Here is a 22,133-nt window from a genome sequence, read left to right as displayed (position 1 = left end):
TTGACTCCTTTGGAATTACCCCTCATAATAAGGAGCAATCAACCACACAATATTCATGGAAGAACATACCTACAGAAATATCTTCTGATCCACACAGAAACATTACCATGTAATTTATTGGACATATTGATATTTTGAACGTTTGAATTTAATGGTTTCATTTAGTTTAAGTTCAAAATATATATAACTCAGTATCAGCTTAAGCATATACTACATTGTATGTTGTAATGAGCCACACAAAAAAAAAAGAATTTCAAATGAGTCACAAAAAAAAGAATTTTAAAATACAGGAAAAAAATATTGTGTTGCCGTTTGAATTTGCCGGTTTGTATTTATCATTCTTTGAAAGTTAAATATTTTTTCGTTATTGAGTGGTACAAAACCGTGGTTTAAATACTGTGAAAGTAAAAACAAATATTATTGCTTGTTTTTCGCCTTTCATTTGGAAACATTTGGATAATGTATTCGATCATTTAAAACAAAATGTAGTTTGGGGTTTATAAAATGAAATGAAGAAATCCTAAATCTTGTTTCCATTATATTAAGACATACTATACATCAACCCATTTTAAATTCCTGTTGTACATGTATTTTGATATTTTTAAATACCATTAAATATTTAATACGCAATTCAACATGACCCTGGTATTCTCCGCCTCTTTTATTTGTCCACATTACAGGGATATATTTTTAGACTTACCTGCAGTATTGATTAGATACTATATTTAAAGTCCCCACCTGGTATTCGCCGACTCTTCTAGTTTTTTCTATATTACAGGGATATATTTGTAGACCTACCTGCAGATACTATATCTAAGCCTTGTATGTAAACCAGTAATCAAACGGCATTTTACAGAACAGAATATCCGCCCTGAAACTGTCACTTCATATTCCATATAAAGGTATGGTCTGATTATAATATTAGATTTTATGAACAAAATTGCAACTCTCAATTCTTTTTTTATACAAAACCATGTTTCTCATGGTTGATGAAATTTAGTTCAATAAGACTGGGTTTTTTCTTCATTTGATACATATTACGAATTGTGACATGGTATTAACAGATCAGTGTTTCGCTAATCTTACAGCATAATTCACTTCTAAATGCGAAATAATGAACATCAAACGAATCGGTTATTGTTAACACGACAAAAGTCTTTTTTATAACTTTAATAGCCAATATGCACATGTATCTTCCGATTAAATATACTATCATACTATCATACTTACCAATATGACATATCTTAACTTACTCATCATGTTTGAAAGTGAATGTCATTCGAGAAAATGAGCTCTAACTATATTATGTAATGTCATCTGGATCCTCTTGGTAATTGTATACAATGTATGTTTTATAAGCCATTTTATCATAATTATATTTGTTACGAATACGTCGGATTTTGCATATGTAATAACCTCAAAATTGCCCGCGGCAAAAAAGAGGTTATTGGTTATTGTGCCCTGATTCCAAATGACGTGACGTCATTGCATCCTGAACGACACGTTTGTGATCAATGTTTAAGATTTTACCTTTTAGGTTTCATTAAATTGTTATAATTGACCTTTTTTCTCTTTTCTGCAGAACTTACATATGTGATAAAAAATTATAACATGTCTTTTCCATATTGGCCTGGGTATCATCCCGCGACCCATAACCGGTCTAGGCTAAAGCCTCGACGCCGATATGGGAGTCTCTGGATGATATAAGGGCCAATATGGAAAAGGGCATGTTATAATCTATACGTATTAAAATAAAGAAGTGTTTTTCGTACTAAATTTGGTCTTTTTAACCTCTTGGGTAAGAGCGTCACTGATGAGTCTTTTGTAGACGAAACGCGCGTCTGGCGTTTATACAAAATTTAGTCTTGGTATCTATGGTGAGTTTATTTACAACAACTGGGTCGATGCCACTGCTGGTGGAGATTTATTTCCCCGAGGGTATCACAAGTCCAGTAGTCTGCACTTTTTGTGCTGACACGAATTATCATTGATATGGTTATATTTATAAATTAACTGTTTACAAAATTTAGAATTTTTTGAAATACTAAGGCTTTTCTACCTCAGACATGGATTACCTTAGCTGTATATGGCAAAAATTTTAGGAATATTGGTCCTCAATGCTTTTCAAGTTCGTACTTCTTTTGGCCTTTTTAATTTTTTTGGATTCGAGCGTCACTTATGAAGGATAAAGGATACTACAAATACAGTTATGTCGGCTTCATATCTTGACTTACATCTATAAATTGACAATGAGGGTCGGTTGAAAACAAAACTTTTTGACAATAGTGATGATTTCAGCTTTCCAATTGTGAACTTTCCATTTCTAAGTAGCAACATTCCAGCAGCACCTGCATACGGGGTATATATCTCCCAATTGATACGATATTCCCGTGCTTGCATTTCCTATCATGATTTTCTTGATAGAGGGTTACTGCTCACAAGGAAGCTATTAAACCAAGAGTTCCAAATGGTGAAGTTGAAATCATCCCTTCGTAAATTTTACGGACGCCATCACGAGTTGGTTGACCGTTATGGAATAACCGTTTCACAAATGATATCGGATATGTTCCTTACGCCGTAACTACAATCCCCTTCACTTTCATGAGTGTGACCTACCGAGTTAGACTATTTACCAGATTTGCAATCACATAGGCAGCACGACGGGTGCCACATGTGGAGCAGGATCTGCTTACCCTTCCGGAGCACCTGAGATCACTCCTAGTTTTTGGTGGGGTTCGTGTTGTTTATTCTTTAGTTTTCTATGTTGTGTCATGTGTACTATTGTTTTTCTGTTTTTCTTTTTCATTTTTAGCCATGGCGTTGTCAGTTTGTTTTAGATTTATGAGTTTGACTGTCCCTTTGGTATCTGTCGTCCCTCTTTTATGAGTCTTTTGTAAACAAACGCGCGTCTGGCGTATATACAAAAATAAGTCCTGGTATCTTTGATGAGTTTATTCAAAGGGAACAAAAGACTCATTAATTGAGCCCTACAAAAAGAGATACGTTTTGCAAGTCTTTCAACATTATGTTTACTTGCTGAGAAATGAACGATTTTAATATAACTTTGACCCTTCTCTTCAGATATGTTGCTTGTGATGTCATGGTGATGATGCCAGTAACATGTTTGGCTGACTAGTTTGGGTTCTAAAATAGACAATGTAGAAAAGATCAAACATTTAATTCATTAACACATACACCAGACTAAGTTCATATAAGATTATTTCAATTGGACAGTTTTGATTTGGTTTACTTTAAACCTTTAGCAAAAATATATAGGACAAAATCGAAATATGTATAATTAATTATGTTCGACAGACTGTTACGGCCGACATAACCTGTAAATTGTAACAAACAAAAGACACAAATCAATTACAAAATTTAACAATATTTATTATGCAAAAGTTTACAAGAAGTTTTACACAAGTATTACTGTCAACTTTACTGTCAAAATATGATCATTATTAAGATCATTCTGGAATCATTATGTAAGTCAAATGGAAAGTTCCAATCATTTTGTGATTGTTCTAGGGATTTCTAAACTGTACAGTTATAGATTATTTTGCAAACAACTATCAGGCCCCACAAAACAAATCAGGCCAACATAAATAAATACAATAGTTACAATATCATAACAAGAATTATGTCTTATTAACATCTGCAATATTTAATTTTGTTAATTCATAAAACTTTTCCCATAAAGTGGGGCTTATTCTGACTTCCGCTTCACAATCGTAAACTTTTATTATGAATTTATGAGGTTTTTCATGCAGTTTGATGTTTGATCGAAATTAATACATACCTATCTATATACCCAACACCCAAAATTAAAACCGTGCTTGCCTTGTATATTGCACAATACCCCGAGGTGTCACGATTATCTAAAGGAAACATTTAAAATATTTCATGTTTCCTTCTCTTCAAGATTATCATCTGAAAGCATTTTTTTAAGCTACAATCACAAAAAAAATGCACTAGGTTTAACGTTTATTGGAAGGTAGAAACAAACTTCCCATTTGCACTTCATTCGGTAAGTCATTCAAAATCGATATGTTTAATCTACAGGTTCTATATTAAAGGGAAGTGTTTTCAGTCTATCATGCACTATTTATCAGGCAGTTTGCCAATATAAAATTTGAGTTAACAAACGATCTTTCGAAAATCATTTTACATACTGTATTTAACTTTATATCATACATCTTGATATACAAATTGTACACAAAGGTAAAAGTCATGTGGATCGCGTTAAAGAAATGGAAAAGCAAAACGTTGTCGATTTAATTGATAAAATCATGTAAACCGATCGTTTTTCATAAGTCATTTTTATAAAACAAAATTCTTCAGGGATACTTATGACATGACATAAGTAGCCCTCGGATTGATACCAGAAGGTAAAAAGAAAAGAGGAGAACCTAAAAAAAAGACGCACTATAGAAAACTAATTAAAAAAAGAGAATATATCAATGGTACCGTCGAAATTTTTTTTTACTGATATCTCGTCAATAAACGGGTGAATTTAAGCAAATATGAATGAGCTTGGTCACTACTGTTGTACAAAATTAAACAAAGCACCAAATTTTTCGTCGCTAGCACTGTCTCTTTCTAAAAATGTTCTGCATAAAGTTTGTCTATACATTTATCCTCACGTATGTCTCTACGAGGGAATGTAGTACCCACTATTAATAAGTTAATGGCACCATAACGTTTACCGATGTCGTTGATTTGGTCACAACCGTAATGTCCTATGCGATGAAGACTGGAAAGACCAAAATGACGTTAGTTTATTTAAATAGTAATGATAAACTCGCCGAAGGCTAGTTTATTATTATAGTTTATTATTATATTGAAATTGTATAACTCGAGTTGATATTCAGCGATATCCAATTCTCATTCGAAATGAAACCTATAAATCTTAAGGACAACATCGGAAAACGTGAGAAATGTTACAAAATATTAATGAAAATCGATCATAAATACGTGATAGTACTTAAAAAGAATCTCTATTTTAAGAAATAAGAAACAAAAGTATACGCTATTTTAAGATGGAACATATGCATTAGATTAAAATTCAGTATGTGTGTTTTAATGTTGATTTCAGAAAAAATTTCGGATGGATGCAGAAACAAGATTCGCCAAAATCTTCAAATTAATCTCAGAAAACAGTAAAATATGGATCCTGATATTTGTAGAAAATCGAGTCGGAGTCGGTAGTCGTTATCGAGATCTTGTAGAATACACCAGAGCTAATGTACTCGGAGAAAGATCTGATGCCATTTCAAGAGCTCTTGTAAGGATAAACACGCCTTCAGATTGGGATATAACTGCACTTGTGGCAATCGTAAAATACGGAGACATTCTATTTCATCCGCATGAGGACATATCAATTGGGCACGCAGCAAATACAGTTGGAGATTTGATTGACCGTCTACGACAGAAGCGCAACGACATTGTACATAGTGGTGAAGCTAGCCTCGATAATGATGATTACACACGTTACCTTGATGAAATTCGAGATGTCGCTTCGTACTTTGAAAGAGTTAATGGTGTGGAACGAAACACATATAAAAAAGAAATTGATGAAATAGACAGACAACATTGGGCTGACAAAGTGGTAAAGGATGAAGTCCAGCGTTACAGGGTTTACGTTGAAACCGTTGTGCGACACGAGTTCATTACGCAAGGTAATACGAACATAACGTTGCATTATGATGTTGCGATATATTTGTACTTAGTTTTTTGACAATCATATTATTTACAAAAAATGACGGATTTCAAAATGTAACAATTATATCATAATTGCTACGAAAAAGTCTCCCGACACATAAACATTTTCAAATGAAATTAATGTCATTCGCTCTGTGTCTATATGTAAGACCATTTTAAGCCTTGCATCAGCTGCCAAAGAAAATTCCTTTTCCACAAATATTTTAAATTGCCAAAACATATTATTTTCGAAAAATAAGCTATCAATAAATGTTGCCATTTTGAATGATCCAGGTCTTTGTTGAATAATTTTCTAGTGAATTAGATTTTTTAACAGTTCATTTATATTATAATATCTCGCAGTCATAACGTTATCACCTAATAACACTACAAACCAGTAAAAGTCTGAAATGACCTATATCAGTACTTGAGTGTACTGATTTCTACTCGACCAGTCTGAATTGGTTAGAAATTTACTTGACAATACTTGACTGTAGTCTAAACCATACTTAATAGTCTTAGTTCAGTCAATCTAGCATAAATTTGACCCTAACCTTAAAGAAATTGCAACATAAGATTTTAAAGTTTTAATCTTTAGCATTATACCACAAATATACACAGAAAAAAGTCCCATAAAATCTAACTTGAGAAAGACAAAAAAAATCATGACTTCAAATTTCTTTGAAGATCTGCATTGAAATTAAAAGGGTGATAACTCTACCAAAAAGGCTGAAATATCAATAAAAATCGATACAAAATTATAAATTTACTGCTTCTATTTAACAGAATGTATTGGTTATTGATACTTTAGCCATCTTTAGAGTAAACAAAAAACTCTAAAGGTGTTTTCGTATCTTTAATCAAGCTACAATTTAGATTTCCTTATTCATTTGATGACCATTTATTGAATTGTTCAACATGTCAAGGTAAAGAATCTCAAATTTGATGAAAATAATTAAATATATATTATTAGTTTTGTGGTTTAAAGTTAAATGTTGTACAAATATATTATAATAATTTAAACAATACCACATTTTCACATTATTTTTTTTTCTAATTTGACACAAATTTGCAATTTCTGTAATGGAAATGCAGAATTTAAAAAAAGATAATAATACCCATTACACTTCAGATTTGTACATTTCATGAGCAGAAGATTATATCAAATAATCAAATACGAACTTAAAACCCAATGAAAGTATCATACTTTACATAAATTTTTAAAAAATCAACACAATACTGACAAAAAAAAGACCCATTTTTGTGGAGTTATCTCCCTTCCAATGTTAGTTTTTGTAGGAAATAAAAAATGCTGATTTTGATTTTTCCTCAAGTTAGATTTTATGAGACTTTTATCTGTGTATATTTAGTGCTTAATGCTATAGATTAGAACTAAATTAGTTTGAGGTTAAAACTAAGTTTGACTGGACTATCTAAACTTGTACTCGACCAGTACTTAACCATTTTATATGAGTCTAAACTATGCGCGATCTAGGCTGAACCATACTCGACCTAGTCTAAACTATAATCGACCAAGTCTTAAACAAACAAGACATATTCTTTGTATCTATCAACTGAATTTTAGGAACTGTATTAAAAAAAAATGAAGTTTGAACAACGACTTGAAATTAAAAATATTGTCAATAAAGTATTGGAATTAAAATTTCACAACAATCAATTATAATATAACACAATATTCATCAACACTTACATAGTTATATAAATCAACTTAATAAAATATAAATAAACCAAGCTGATAAAATAACCTCTTAAATGAATTTTGACTTATATTTTCAATGTTATTAAAAACAATGAATGTTTCAGAAGTATTTTATGGTAACTGGACTATATTCACCATTAATATAAGCTTAGTATAGATTTATGGTGTCAGTTGGGTTTAGTTAATAATGCAGTGAACAATTTAATCAATATATATCTATAAAATAGTATATAAAGCAACTTAATAAATTTTAAAAAATGAGGTCTTTGTTTTGTTTTATTAAACCAAGAATTTAATATAATCATGATAATAGAATTTCCATAGCAATCCTTGATAACCTTCTTTAAAAAGGAAATGTTTTAGTAACAGCGATAATTGATTTCAATTAAATTTAAGTAGTTTTTGTCAAATGAAAGACATGGCATCAACAAATTACTTTAATATGGTTTAATTACCTCAGTACATTTGTGTTTTACGGGTAAAAAGAAAGCCATTTTTTCTTGAACTCGTGAATTACTTATCTAGTATAGTCAAAAGACCTTGTTATTTAAGGTAATAGGATGTTGCAATTTTGAATGAATGTTATTTAAAATTCAATACCTCTGATGACCAGGTGTGATCTTACAGTGTCCATCTCTATTTTGTTCGAACTGCAAATTCTAGCTTTTTTGACCTAGATTAATTTAATTCTTAAATTTGACAGAAATACAAAAAAAAAAAAAATAACCTGGGATTCAGTAAGCTTAATATATATCTAAGATAGCTGCATAGTTTGATGAAAATCCAAGTTGTTTTGAAAAAGTTATTAAAAAAATTAAAGTGTACTATCTCTATTTTGTGCGAATTGCAAATCTTAGCTTTTTTTATACCAAGATTACTTTAATTCTTTAATGTTACAGCAATACAACAAAAAAACTAATTGACATGGGATTCAGTAAGCTTAATATATATCTAAGAAAGCTGAATAGTTTGATGAAACTCCAAGTTGATTTGAAAAATTTATTTAAAAAAATTACAGTGTACTATCTCTATTTTGTTCGAACTGCAAATTCTAGCTTTTTTTACCTAGATTAATTTAATTCATGAATTTGACAGCAATACAAAAAAAAAAATGACCTTGGATTCAGTAAGCTTAATTTATATCTAAGATAGCTGCATAGTTTGATGAAAAATCCAAGTTGATTTGAAAAAGTTATTAAAAAAATCAAAGTGTACTATCTCTATTTTGTCCGAATTTCAAATCCTAGCTTTTTTACCACGATTACTTTAATTCTTATGTTTTACAGCATCAACAAAAAAACTGAATGACATGGTTTTCAGTAAGCTTAATATATATCTAAGATAGCTGCATAGTTCGATGAAAATCAAAGTAGATTTGAAAAAGTTATAAAAAAAATTAAAGATGCCTGTCTGAATTTATATAATAATTTTTATTTTTATCTATTGTAAAATTAAATTCTTTCATTTCACAGCAATAAATCAAACTACCTCATAAGCTTGAATTTTGTAAGATCAATATTTAATTTAGTTAGATGGGCGGATTTACACCAGTCAAAACTAAATTTGAGGTCAAGACTAGTCGAGACAGGTCGAGACTGGTTGAGACTCAGTCGAGACTAGTCGTGACAGGTCGAGACTAGTCAAGATAGGTCGAGACAGGTCGAGCCTTGGTCAAGACCATTTCAGACTACACAAAGATCATCAAGTACTGAATCAGACTTATTAAATAAAGTCGAGACCTAGTCGAGTACAGTTAAGTACAGTCGAGACAAAAACTGGTCAATTCAGACTCTGAGCAGTTTTTAGTGTGACCAGGTGTGATCTTATTAATGTGTTTGCCCAAAACAGAGGTGATACTCTGCACTTCACCACTAAACAGAAGAACAATTTTACTATTTTTTTTATAAATTCTATATAATATAAAAAAAAAAAATGCCAAATTATAACAATAGATATATTTCTAAAATAAGGTTAAACAATTCATTGATTTTTGGGGCTGTTATTATGAATGTCAGTTTAGAAGACATATATTTTAACAGTTACAAAAGTACAGGTTAGTAGGTCCAGTATGGTTCAGACTGGTCGAGTATTGTTCAGACCGTTGGTAAAATTGGTTTAGACTGAAAAAAATAGGTCAGGTACAGGTCGAGAATGGGTTAAGACTGTTTTAGACTGGTCGAGTAATATTTGTCAAAACTTTTTTCAATGGCAAAAATAAGGGTCAAGTTACTCAAGTACGATTCAGTACAATCGAGTATAATTAAGACTGGGGTCGAGTAATGTCTAGTAAAAGTCAGACCAATTCAGACTGGTCGAGTAAGGAATCAGAACAGTCGAGTACAGATGTAGTCATTTCAGAGTTTTACTGGTTTGTAGTGTAAGTGTGATAAATTACTTCAATAAAAGGTCAGTTAACCTAAACCAATCACCCAATCTTATCAAACAAGTATTTAAGTTAACAATCTAAACATCTGAGATTTAATCTGGTATGTTTTTCCATCATACAAATATCCGCCAAAGTTCAACTGATGTAGATGTAAGCAATTAAATGCACCCGTACGGCCTTTAACAATGAAAAAAAAACATGAATTGTATTGTAACGTCGCTTATTTGTGTGTGTGTTTTTTTTATAATAAGCGTTTCTAGATCAATGCAGAGATTGTATACCGTTAATTAACACATTGTTGTGATGTCATTGTATTTATTGAACCCGTTCTTTATTTCTGTGATTGAACTCAAATTTAACTATGAGAAATTTTTATGAAGCCTTTAACTGTCCGATACTTTTAAGATTAACCTCCTCTTTCTTAATTTTTTTAGACAGATGAATGTAACATAATTGATTCGTACAGGTAAATGATAGTTCAAGAACTATAAAATGTCAATCAAAACCGAAATGTGGTTTCTTCATGTGAAAGAAAAACTCAACCATAGAAAGAAATATATTTGAACTCTCTAGACCTTTAGCGTATACTATAGTAGACCCACGACTCAAACCCTTACACCACGACGACTGGATACACACTTACTGTTAGTTTAACATATTCAAACATTGTGTTGGGCTAACAAAACTACATTTTATGAAACGTAAATGGTTTTTAATCTAATCTAGAACAGCTAAAAAAAAGAAATAATTAATCCAAGTTGGACTTGACGTTTCAATGTCAGATCACCGTCTGGACTTCGGATATAAGGGTGATCCTACACTGACACACCGTGTCCTTATGGGGTAACTATTACAGAAACGCATGGTATCCATCAAATGTCAACTTATACATTGAATATCAAGAGGCCGATAATTACATGATTAAATAAATTTGTATACAATTACATGTAATACCCTCTCAATGTTTTTTTTTATTTCAGTCCAGCATACTACTAGAAATGGTAAGTATCTCTCTTTTAATAAACAAGAAAATTATAATTCACCGAATTTTATATCGTTAATTTATGAAGTTTTTCTTAGGTCGTATATTCAATGTTGTCATTGTAAATCCTTTGTTTATCATGCCCTCTTGGTGTCAATTAGATATTCAATTGAATACAAGTAAAAGAAACACATCTTTTGGAGTGTCCTGTGTAAAGGTGAACATTACATATGCCAAACTACATATGCTAGAGCTGGCGTAAATCAAATGGGAAACTAAAAAAATCAAACAGGTAATTAAAAAACAAGTTTCTTTCATCTTGCAATAACATTTTATAAAAATATGACTGTTCTACACTTTACACACTAGACTTCCCCATTCAGAACTAAACGAAGGTTTCAAAGAGATGATCCTGCTTTGTTTCTCTAAAAATGAAAGGCCAAAGTAAATACAATTATTTTGTCTTAAAGAGAGAAAAACCCTATGTTATAAAAAATCACCCTGTTTCTAACAAAAATTATCTTAAACTGACATTAACAATAAACTCATCATAGATACTAGGATCAAATTTTGCATCCATGTCAGAGGCGCGTTTCGTTTACAAAAGACTTATCAGTGCGATCGAATCAAAAAAGGTTAAGGCCAAATAAAGTACGAAGTTGAAGAGCATTAAGGACGTAAATTCCTAAAAGTTTTGCGAAATACAGCTAAGGTAATCTATTTCTGAGGTAGAAAAGTCTTAGAATTTCAAAAATTCAAACGTTTTGTAAACAACAAATCCATAAATATGACCATATCAATGATAATTCATGTCAGCAAAGAAGTGCTACTACTGGACTGGTGATACCCTCTGAAAATTAAAACTCCACCAGCAGTGGCATCGACTCAGTGGTTATAAATAAACTCATCATAGATACCAGGATCAAATTTTGCATCCACGCCAGACACGCTTTTTGTCTACAAAAGACTCATCAGCGTCGTTCGAATAAAAAAAGTATAAAAAGGCCACAGAAAATACGAAGAGCATGGTGGACCAAAAGTTCTAAAAGTTTTGCCAAATACAGATAAGGTAATCCATTCCTAAGGTATAAAAACCTTAGAATTTCAAAAATTCAAACGTTTGTAAACAGTTAATCCAAAAATATGTCCATATCAATGGTAATTCATGTCAGCACAGAAGTGTTGAATACTAGGCTGGTGATACACTCGTGGAGTTAAAAATCCACCAGCAGTGGCATCGACCCAGTGGTTGTATATAAACTCATTTGTGATTTCAGGATAAAGTTTTGCATCCACGCCAGACGCGCGTTTCGTCTACAAAAGACTTTTCAGTGACGCTCGAATCAAAGAAAAATTGAAAGGACAAATATAGTACGAAGTTGATTAGCATTTTTAAACAGTTAATTTATAAATATGACCATATCAGTGTGATTGATGTCAGCACAGAAGTGCTGAATACTAGGCTGGTGATACCATGTTTAATTTCTTGATTGTCAACATATTTGTTATGTTTGTAGGACATGTTTTAACACACAATTCGCCGACACATTGGAACAAAACGTACCTTTCTTCTTGCCGACCCGTTCTTTTATTCATATGAGACCGACTTCATTCTTTGTCTATTGGTCTTTTTTTTTATTAACCATGGCGTTGTCTGTCTTTTTTTTTAGGTTTAAACAATTTTGTTACATTTGAAAATGTCTGTACCAAGTAAGGAATATGACAGATCTTGTCCATTCGTTTTTTATGTGTTTTTTCGTTTGATTTTGCCCTGTGATTATGGACTTTTCGGTTGGATTTTCCTTTGAGTTTAGTATTGTATTTTTTGTTATTTCACTTTTTTTTTCAACATATGAGTTTGAATGTTCTTCTGGTATATTTCGCCTCTCTTGTAGTATTGTATGAAGGGTTATGTATGATAATGTTTAAATCAGTAAAATACACAAGAAACCATTAAAAGTTTAAATTTTCAGAATGACAGGATTACTGTAATCGAAAGTTATTTGATTCATAGTGTGTGATAACATTTTGTGAGGGATTTCGATGTTTGCAATACCACTATTCATTGTAACGTACTTAATGACACTACAACAATACCAATCACAATGATTTCTGTTTTTAGAAATGAGTTTTCCTTGTATTCACGTATTGTTTGTGAAATATTTAATGTTTTGAAAGGGCAAAGTAACTGCATAAAGTTAATAATTATGTAGAATTTTGAAGCCCAAACGTTTAATTGCCTTATTAACCTGTTCGTGCTTTTTACATTGTTATTCAAAGCAAAATAATTATCTAAGATACCTGAGTCGATCTCACAACACTAAAGTTCCCTTTTTTTTACTTATTGTTCCTCGAAGTTATTAATCCGGTTACGGTCTTAAAGGTCCAGGTTAATTTACTAAAAGTCAATCGGGTATGACTAATTAGTCACACCCACTTATAATCGGATGGTCAAACATAGGATCAATAAAATAAATGAAATACCGGTACCATTATGAACAATTTCAGAGAATTGAAGTGCTTTTGGTTGATTAAATATCTCCGGAATATAATACCACGGTATTGAGTGGAAATACAAACATTTCCGAAACTGGAAATGCAGCCTGCAATAAGAGTTGAATTTCAAAATAAGTCAACATGTAATTTTCTTACATTGGTCGATATTGATTGTAAATTTGTGTCCTTTCGTTTTTGGCATTTGTCTACCTTGGACAAAAAAGGGGGCTAATAACGTAACTGACGATTTTGATTATGGATCAACTTTATTCTATTACAGCATACGTTTCACCGCTAGACAAAGCAGTTACGTATTGAAGTGATGCTCTGAAATTGTTATGATTTGCTTTAGTTTCATCAACTTTACATCTCGTCCTAAATATGCATGACATATTGGTCACTAAACATCAAGGGAACACATTATTAATCGGCACAATTAAGTGATAAGTGATGTACAATCATTCGTCTTCAGTTGATAATTATCTCCGGCAGTTAAACCATATTTACATATTTGATTTTTAAGCTTTTTTTTAGCCTTTCTTATTTTTCTCTTTGCAATTAATCTTTTTGAACATGAAATAACGTTGTCCAAAAAAGGTTTCATTTTATCCTATCTAACCATACTAGGAGCGATAGTACAGAAACAAAATCTGCATTGAGTGGCAATAACTCATAAACATACAGCGACGACTGTCTCGTGTAAGTGACAAGGTTTGCTGTTTTAAGTTTTTATAATATCTGGTATAATTATCCACAATGAAACCCACCTTTTGCAAGGGTATACTATCGGACTGGGGAGGTCTAGAGATGTCAATATTATATACCCAATTCAATCCTCTGGTTTGTTGTACAATGAGATAAAGGTATACATTAATGTGGCAGCTACCCAGCGACACAGAAAAATCCAAAGCTTAAGAGTCAACTTTGATTCATTTAATAATAAATATCACAACAGGGACGTTGGATTTAATATTATTTGCTGTTAAAGATATGCTAACAGGCACAAGTGCTTGGTTGAAAAACATCATCTGGCATTTTTTTTAAATTTCGGTCCGTGAAAATTAAAGGAGGTGTAATATAAACCAGTAGAAGAATAACAGTAAAATAAATAGCCGAAAGGGATCTTTGACGTACCCATTCATATACAGAGTGGGAAATAGATACAGATGATGATAAGTCAAGTGGCATATATATCTTAATGAATATTCAGAACACATGCATGTTAATATAATATAAGATTGACACGCTGAGCCATGCATTTTTCTTACGCGTAAAATCACATGAAGATATTAGTTCGCATCACAAATAGGCACCCTACCCGGAAACATATCAGGCCCCGAGCTAATAAGTCTGTGCTCTTACTGTTGAAATGTCGCTAGTTTATCTTTATTCAAATACCCTTATTTTCCATTGATATTCCAATTTGTACGTCCTACCTCAATGTCTACCTCCTATTGCAAGATTTACCTATTGTATTTTAAAATTTATGTTTTTTCGTCATGAGCATGCATGAAATATTTTACCCTTAGAGGTAAATCAAACAAACAATTAACAAAATTCATAAACTATTCAAAGTACAACGGACGTCTACAATAAAAGTTTTTTTTTCTTCAAATAAGACATTTCATTTTAATTTAAGCATGATGATCAACCTTGGGAAAAAATCTAATCTATGCACGTTCTGGGCGAAACCCCAAGGGTGACTGGGGTCTAGAAATATGGTCACTTGGTCTTCTCCCGACCGGCAGTAAAACGCTTGCCGAAGTGGGGCGTCCGTTTGGCTGTGCGGGATGTATCAAGTTCGCAGTCACGTCCGTCAGAAGGGGACGTTAAATCCGATTCCTCGTGTAAAGAGAGTGCCACGCTCTTTGCACGTAAAGAACCCTTGAAACAACTCTTTGAGGGGTCCGTAGGTGGCCTGTTCCAAGGCAAAATGTCTGTCCCTATCAAATATACCCTCATTTTCCAGTGGCAGTCCAAATTTCCTCGACCATCATCCTAGATGGCCTCTATTACAACAACCTACCTATTGTATTTATTGTGAACTTGTTCTCGTCCTGAATATGCATGAAATATTTGCCACTGGACGTTAAGCAACCAACAATCAATCAATCGTTCTGGGCGAGTCAGGTATGATTGCTACTGGGACAACATCCCATAAAAGACCAAATGTATCAGAAATTAAATACTAAGGCCCTCAGCCCAACCGCAAAGTCAAGCCTAAAACATACAATTTATAAATAGTCAAATTTTATTGTGACAATCTGTCAATAGTTTCATGTTAACGTGTCAAACACTTCTCCCAGCAATCACTACATACAAGAAGATCCTCATCACTTTTAATACCAAACGGCATGACGATATATACTGAAATATACCATCTATTGCGACGATACTGATATTTGACGGGGTATCTGTGTCAATTACTCCTGCCAGTAACCTTTAATTAAATCGAATTTGATCACAAATTTTGCATGCTCAATATCACCAATTCAGTCGTTTATCCTTGGAATCGTATAGAAATATGGGTTGAAACTGAATTTACTTTTCTGAAATCAGTCACGAAACGAAAGATTGTATCTGATTTTGCCACAAGGAGACAATGAGAGCTTCATTTACTATGACTTGGCTCACTCTTATCCTTCTAAAGCATGTTATTGTCTCATGAAATGAAGTTTAAGTGGTTTTAGCCATTAATGATGTTACTAAATTGGAGAAAGAGGGACGAAATATACCAGAGGGAGAGGTCAAACTCACAAATCGAAAACAAACTGACAACGCCATGGCCAAAAATGAAAAGGACAAACAAACAAACAATAGTACACATGACACAACATAGACAACTAAGAAAAAACCCCAACACGAACCCCATCAAAAACTAGGGGTGATCTCAGGTGCATCGGAAGGGTGAGCAGATCCTGCTCCACATGTGGCAGCCGTCGTGTTGTTTATGAGATAACAAATCCGGTAAATAGTATAATTCGGTAGGTCAGGAGAAACATTGCCTCTTATTCTTTTTAAAGAAAATACAAAAGTTTTCAATTTACCTCTACGTTTAAAGGTCAGATGTGCAAAATTTTAGTTCAAATTTGACAAATTTCAGATGTTTCTCTTCCATAGTCTTAGAATCGAAAGGTGATTGAATTATATCTTGTTTGTCATGATCGTTCTCAGATTAAACCACGGGTAAAAGTGGTAATTGGGTTATTCATTAGTACGCTCAACATATGTTTTAAACATATCAACGTGCCACGCTCTGTTTTGTTCGCACCGACATAAAGTTTTTACAATATATTTTAAATCATTGATTTTAATGACCGAACTGGCAAAAACACATAGTGCGGTGACTGAAGGCAGATTTTTTTAAATTTAATCTCCTCACCGAACACACATCTATATAATATATCATTGAAAAGAGACAACATTGTACAACAACAATATGCCTGTCGTCAGGACTTGATATGGTCACATTTTTTTTTAATTGAGGTCAAAGGTCATATGTAAAAATCTGTGAAAATTTGAGAGGGTTTCAATTTTGACATTTTTTTTTCTATTTCTAAACTCTACCTAAATGCAAATGATACCATTTAGGCTTAAGTAATGTTTGTTATTATACATAAACCTTAATTATTAAGATTTATTTATAAAAAAAAATCATAAAATGACATTTTATAAACAGAACTTCAAAAAATTTGTTTTCAACCTATAAAAATAAGTTTAGAGCACCTTAACCTTATAAAAATTTTCAATTTTAGGTAAAAATCAGGTGTCATGCAGGACAATACTTTTTAAACTATCATATTGGGTGAGGTATTAAACCAAAGCAATTGAACACTACAGTCAAATATGACTTCAAATTGAATTTGTAGATACTTCAGTTTTTTTTTAAAATCGTTGCTTTTGTTTTTACACATTTATTACTGCTTCCATGGTATTATCTATTGTTGTGTAATTTACTCTGGTTAATATCTATTACATGATAAGTTTTGTACCTATACCCCCCCTTTTTTTTCTCTCCTTGCAACGTAACACAAACTTCAAAATTATTCCATATAAAAAAAAGATGTGATATGATTGCAAATGAGACTACTCTCCAAATGATACCACCTGAGACTTAAATTAACAATTAAAGGTCCCGTACGGGCTTCAACAATGAGTAAATTCATATTGCAAATCTTCAATTCCCGAAATGAAAAATGTAGAATAAACGAAACATCTTACGGCCTGATTACTGTACAAAATAAATAAGAAACAAACAAATATAGTATAAAGAAACAAACGACAATCACTGCATTACAGTCTCGTGACTTGAGACAGACACATATAGAGTATGGCGGGGTTTAACTTTTTTAAAGGAGCACTAACCCTCCCCTAACCTGGGACAGTGTGTACCAGTGCAACAAGCTATATATAAAATGAAGCGTTAACTCCATCATCTTCATTTTTATCAACAAGATATGATTTGATATTTCTACACATTTCACTCAATTCTTCCAAGATTTAACGGAGATCTAAATTGGGGTTTAGGAAGGTGTGACGATATCCATATGCTTGTCTCAAAGATGTTGGGGAAACATTATACGAGACGTACACACTATCTTGAAATCGGTCAATTTCATGGTTAGCAACACTTATTAGATAGCGTCGCACTTTACTTTAAGAAGCTGAAAATCCATTGGCATTCAATGTTTCAACAAGGTGTTTTGAACCAAACTCATGGTACATTTGTAAAGCCAATCCTAAATGAAAATGAGTAAAAAAAAAATTGGCCACATAAACGATTGACTCAACAATTGCCAAGCATTTACGCAATTTTTCTGGTGCCATTTCCTGAGAATAGACTTAACTGTCTGTAGTATCATCGAGTAACCATAAAATGAATTGCAATAAATACGAAGGCATTGACTGAATTGAAGAAGGAAGAGACAATTCATCAACAGTTGGGTATTCTTCTGTGGGTAGAGTTTCGATGTCTTTTCTAAGTAACTATACTTGCAGCGGAATGAAATATATGTCCGTTATTTGTGTCTATTACAGTTGACATGGAGAGTTTAAGGTCAGTTTTCAATTGACAAGCAGTTGATATGGCATCTCAAATAGTTATTTTGCTACTAAAAAAATATGTTAGATTTGCCTTGAAGTTGTTTGACAACTGAGTTTCTATAGAAATCAATTAGTTTAGACTGCATTTTACAAGTATAATATTTTAAATAAGAATCAGTAGAAAAAATAGATCTATATGTATCAAGTAACGGTGTCATGAGGTATGTTTTTTTCCCTATTCAATAGCCAAAATAAATTATTAAAAGCAGTATCGTGATCTGAGATTTCTGCTTCAACGGGTTTGGAGATTTGTTGTTGTTGTTTTTTTTCGTTTTTAAACAAATATTTTGTAATGCAACCAGGATGACAGAGTGCTTGAAGATTAAAAGTTGGACGAGAAACTATTTCAACTTTAACTTTATGTGACACGGATAAAACTTCCTAATACGCTCATCTGATTCAAACTTGCGTAGTTTTTTTTAACTTTCTCAAATGTTTTGTTGTAACAAAATATACAAGCGCTCCAGTTGAACGACTGCATTCTAGAACGCGTACAAACACCCGAAACTGAGGGACAACAGTTCGATAATTATATGTCGTCATTAAATACCAGATTAGACGCTTCCTCGCTCTAAAAGGGGGAACAAGTATGTTTACTAGTGTAATTTTTGTAGCATGAAGGATGAAAAACTGCCTGAACGGAGTTCTTCAACTTCACAGCTATGGCATGACACATCTTGATGTTCACCTCATCCAATCTTTTATTCAATGCAGATACAAAAGTTGACTTCCCTATACTGGTAAATTGATTCAAAATTTCAGTTGAGGTTTTTTGGCATATTAAGCACTGCATAAAATTTAACGACTTTTGTCTTTTCTTTGGACTCAAAGGGACTTGATATGTCACGGAATATTAACTAAATCTATCCGTCAATTACTTTGATTTTTACAATAAGACTTTTCTGAAATAGTATATTTGATATTTTATAACAAAAAAACATAGAATATAAACATATACAAACAAAGTATGTGCCATATATTAGTGTACTACAATTGAAAATATTTGTATATTATAGCGAAAAAGTAGTAATTTCATATATCAAATTATTGACTAATACACAAAATGTGACGGAAGGCAAGTGATTAAGTTCCGTGTTGAAATTGAAGTTTTTTACTTCATTCTTTTTCCATTGATTTCTTAAGTTTTTTTTTCATATTTAGGTTCCGAAATTTTTATCAGTTATTAGTTTTATGAAATACTATATGCTTAAAATATGATGGGATAATTTTTATTACTACTATAAAGAAGAACCTAAAGTTTGTGTCTAAATTTGCAATTAAAATTACCTTAATTTTAAAAAGTCCAAACTTAGCATATTTTATAGATTAGAAGAAAAGAAAATACTAAATGGAATATTTTGACATATGAAAATAGCTTCAGAAAAACTATCTCATTTAAATGTAAGCAAACATACACAATTTTTCATCTATATTTTACAAACTTTCTTTTTTCTAATGATTGGCTCTTTAAGTCTGGTCGTGGCATAATTACATATAAATTCTTGTTAGTACTATTTGGTCTTATCATGGTCTTTTCTTGGTTTCAAGAACCTTCAATGTCGGCAAAGAAAGATCCATATAATCATACCGGTTTGCTTGCAGATCCTCATATTCTTGTTTTCATGCAATAATATAAAAAAACCACTAGTTGGTTACAGTTTAGGATCATCTTCGGGTGATTAATTATCCGCAACTTGTTTACTGGTAACAATTCGTTCAGCAATCGCTTTGCTCATAACTTGATCATTTCCTAGCAATAATAAAAACCCCAACACAGGGAGATTACGACGAACACCAACATCAACTGGTCAAGTTATCAAATCTGACTTCAAATAAATATGAAAATGTAAGAACACAAATACTACTTAACTCCTTATCGTGGAACTAAACGAAATCGCCAACCGAAGTATCCCCAGACAAAGGAAACACTCCATCTGTCAATTAAATCTGAAAAACTCAAGGGTTCCGAAAAATCTTAATGGGATGAGGAGAGGTGTACTCAACATTGAAAACACAAAAATTTCAGAGATATCAGATAAACATCAGAAATTATATCTAACTATTGAAAGAAATGTTTGTTACTGTTGTCTAAACTTCAACATTTTGATGAATATTTAAATCCCACAATTCTTGTTTATACGTATGCTAACCTCATCACCTTCATACAAAACATCCGAAACAAAAACAAGAGGATAACTAGATGGATTTTATTGTTACAAGAATATAATGTTATGAAAAAACATATTTAAGATAAAGATGATGTAATATCAGATGCTTAAAACACTGTATACAAACTGTATATTTTTGTATACATGAATTAAGATTTTGACTTATTAAACGTCTTTTCTGTGAAAAGGTATAAAAGAGGGACGAAAGATACCAAAGAGACAGTTAAATTCATAAATCGTAAATAAACTGTCAACGCCATGGCTAAAAATGAAAAAGACAAACATACGAAAAAATTAGTACAAATGACACAACATAGAAAACTAAAGAATACGCAACACGAACCCAACCAAAAATAGGGGTGATTCCATGTGCTCCGGAAGGGTGAGCAGATTCTGCTCCACGTGTGGCACCCGTCGTGTTTCTCATGTTATAATAAATCCGGTGAATAGTCTAATTCGGTAAGTCACATTTTCATGAAAGGGAAGGGGATTGTAGTTACGACGTAAGGAACATATCCGATATCATCTGTAAAACGGTTATTATATAACGGTCAACCAACTCGTGAAGGTGTCCGTAAAATTCACGTCGGGATGATTTCACCTTCACCATTTGGAACTCTTAGTTTAATAGCTTACTTGTGAGCAGCAACTCTCTATCTCTCTATCAAGAAAATTATGATAGGAAATACAAGCACGGGAATATAGTATCAATTGGGAGATATATACCCCGTATGCAGGTGCTGCTGGAATGTTGCTACTTAGAAATGAAAAGTGCACAATTGCAAAGCTGAAATCATCTCTTTTGTCGTTAAGTTTTATTTTTAACCGACCCTCATTTTCAATTTCTAGATGCTAGTCAAGATATGAGGCCGACTTAAAAATGTATCTGTTGTATTCTTTATCACTAGTTCGATGGGATATAACTATCGGAAATTACAGCTGCAGGAATATGATGTTATGAAAAAAAACATATTTAAGATAAAGATGATGTAATATCAGATGCTTAAAACACTGTATACAAACTGTATATTTTTGTATACATGAATTAAAATTTTGACTTATTAAACGTCTTTTCTGTGAAAAGGTATAACTATCGGAAATTACAGATCCATCTTGCAATGTCTCAACACTTTTGTCGTATAAAAGTGTTTAGTATATGTTTTTTATATAGATTAGACCGTTGGTTTTCCCGTTTGAATGGTTTTACACTAGTAATTTTGGGGCCCTTTATAGCTTTTTGTTCGTTGTGAGCCAAGGCTCTATGTTAAAGGCCGTACATTGACCTATATTGGTTTACTTTTATAAATTGTTATTTGGATGGAGAGTTGTCTCATTGGAACTCACACCACATCTTCCTATATCAAGTTTATCAAACGCTTTTCAAAATTTGATATGAAGACAAAGGACGGTGTATATCAACTCTTATTCCAAAGATAGATAACGTCTAAATACTGTTTTATTAAGTTGACGTCCCTTTTTTTCAAAAATTAAGATTACAAACATTTGACCAAGGCATTGAGGAAAGAATAACACGATTTTCCAAAGCTTATAGATCCGCATTAGCTAGTATATGTAGCT

The 22,133-nt window shown here is 32.2% G+C and overlaps 1 protein-coding gene across 1 annotated transcript in view; it reads left to right on the top strand.

Annotated features, from left to right (window-relative positions):
- The first annotated feature begins 807 nt into the window (after positions 1–807).
- The window catches only part of LOC139485342 (uncharacterized), a 35,863-nt gene continuing 14,537 nt past the window's right edge, over positions 808–22,133 (top strand). The window contains exons 1-3 of the mRNA XM_071269758.1: positions 808–902; positions 5,096–5,678; positions 10,787–10,807. Coding sequence (XP_071125859.1) covers positions 5,108–5,678; positions 10,787–10,807 — 592 coding nt within the window. The 5' untranslated portion in view covers positions 808–902; positions 5,096–5,107. The remainder of the gene's footprint in view (positions 903–5,095; positions 5,679–10,786; positions 10,808–22,133) is intronic.

The sequence above is a fragment of the Mytilus edulis genome, chromosome 8 (genome assembly GCF_963676685.1).
Source record: "Mytilus edulis chromosome 8, xbMytEdul2.2, whole genome shotgun sequence".
NCBI lineage: Eukaryota > Metazoa > Mollusca > Bivalvia > Mytilida > Mytilidae > Mytilus > Mytilus edulis.
This window is presented reverse-complemented; position numbering and strand designations above follow the sequence as displayed.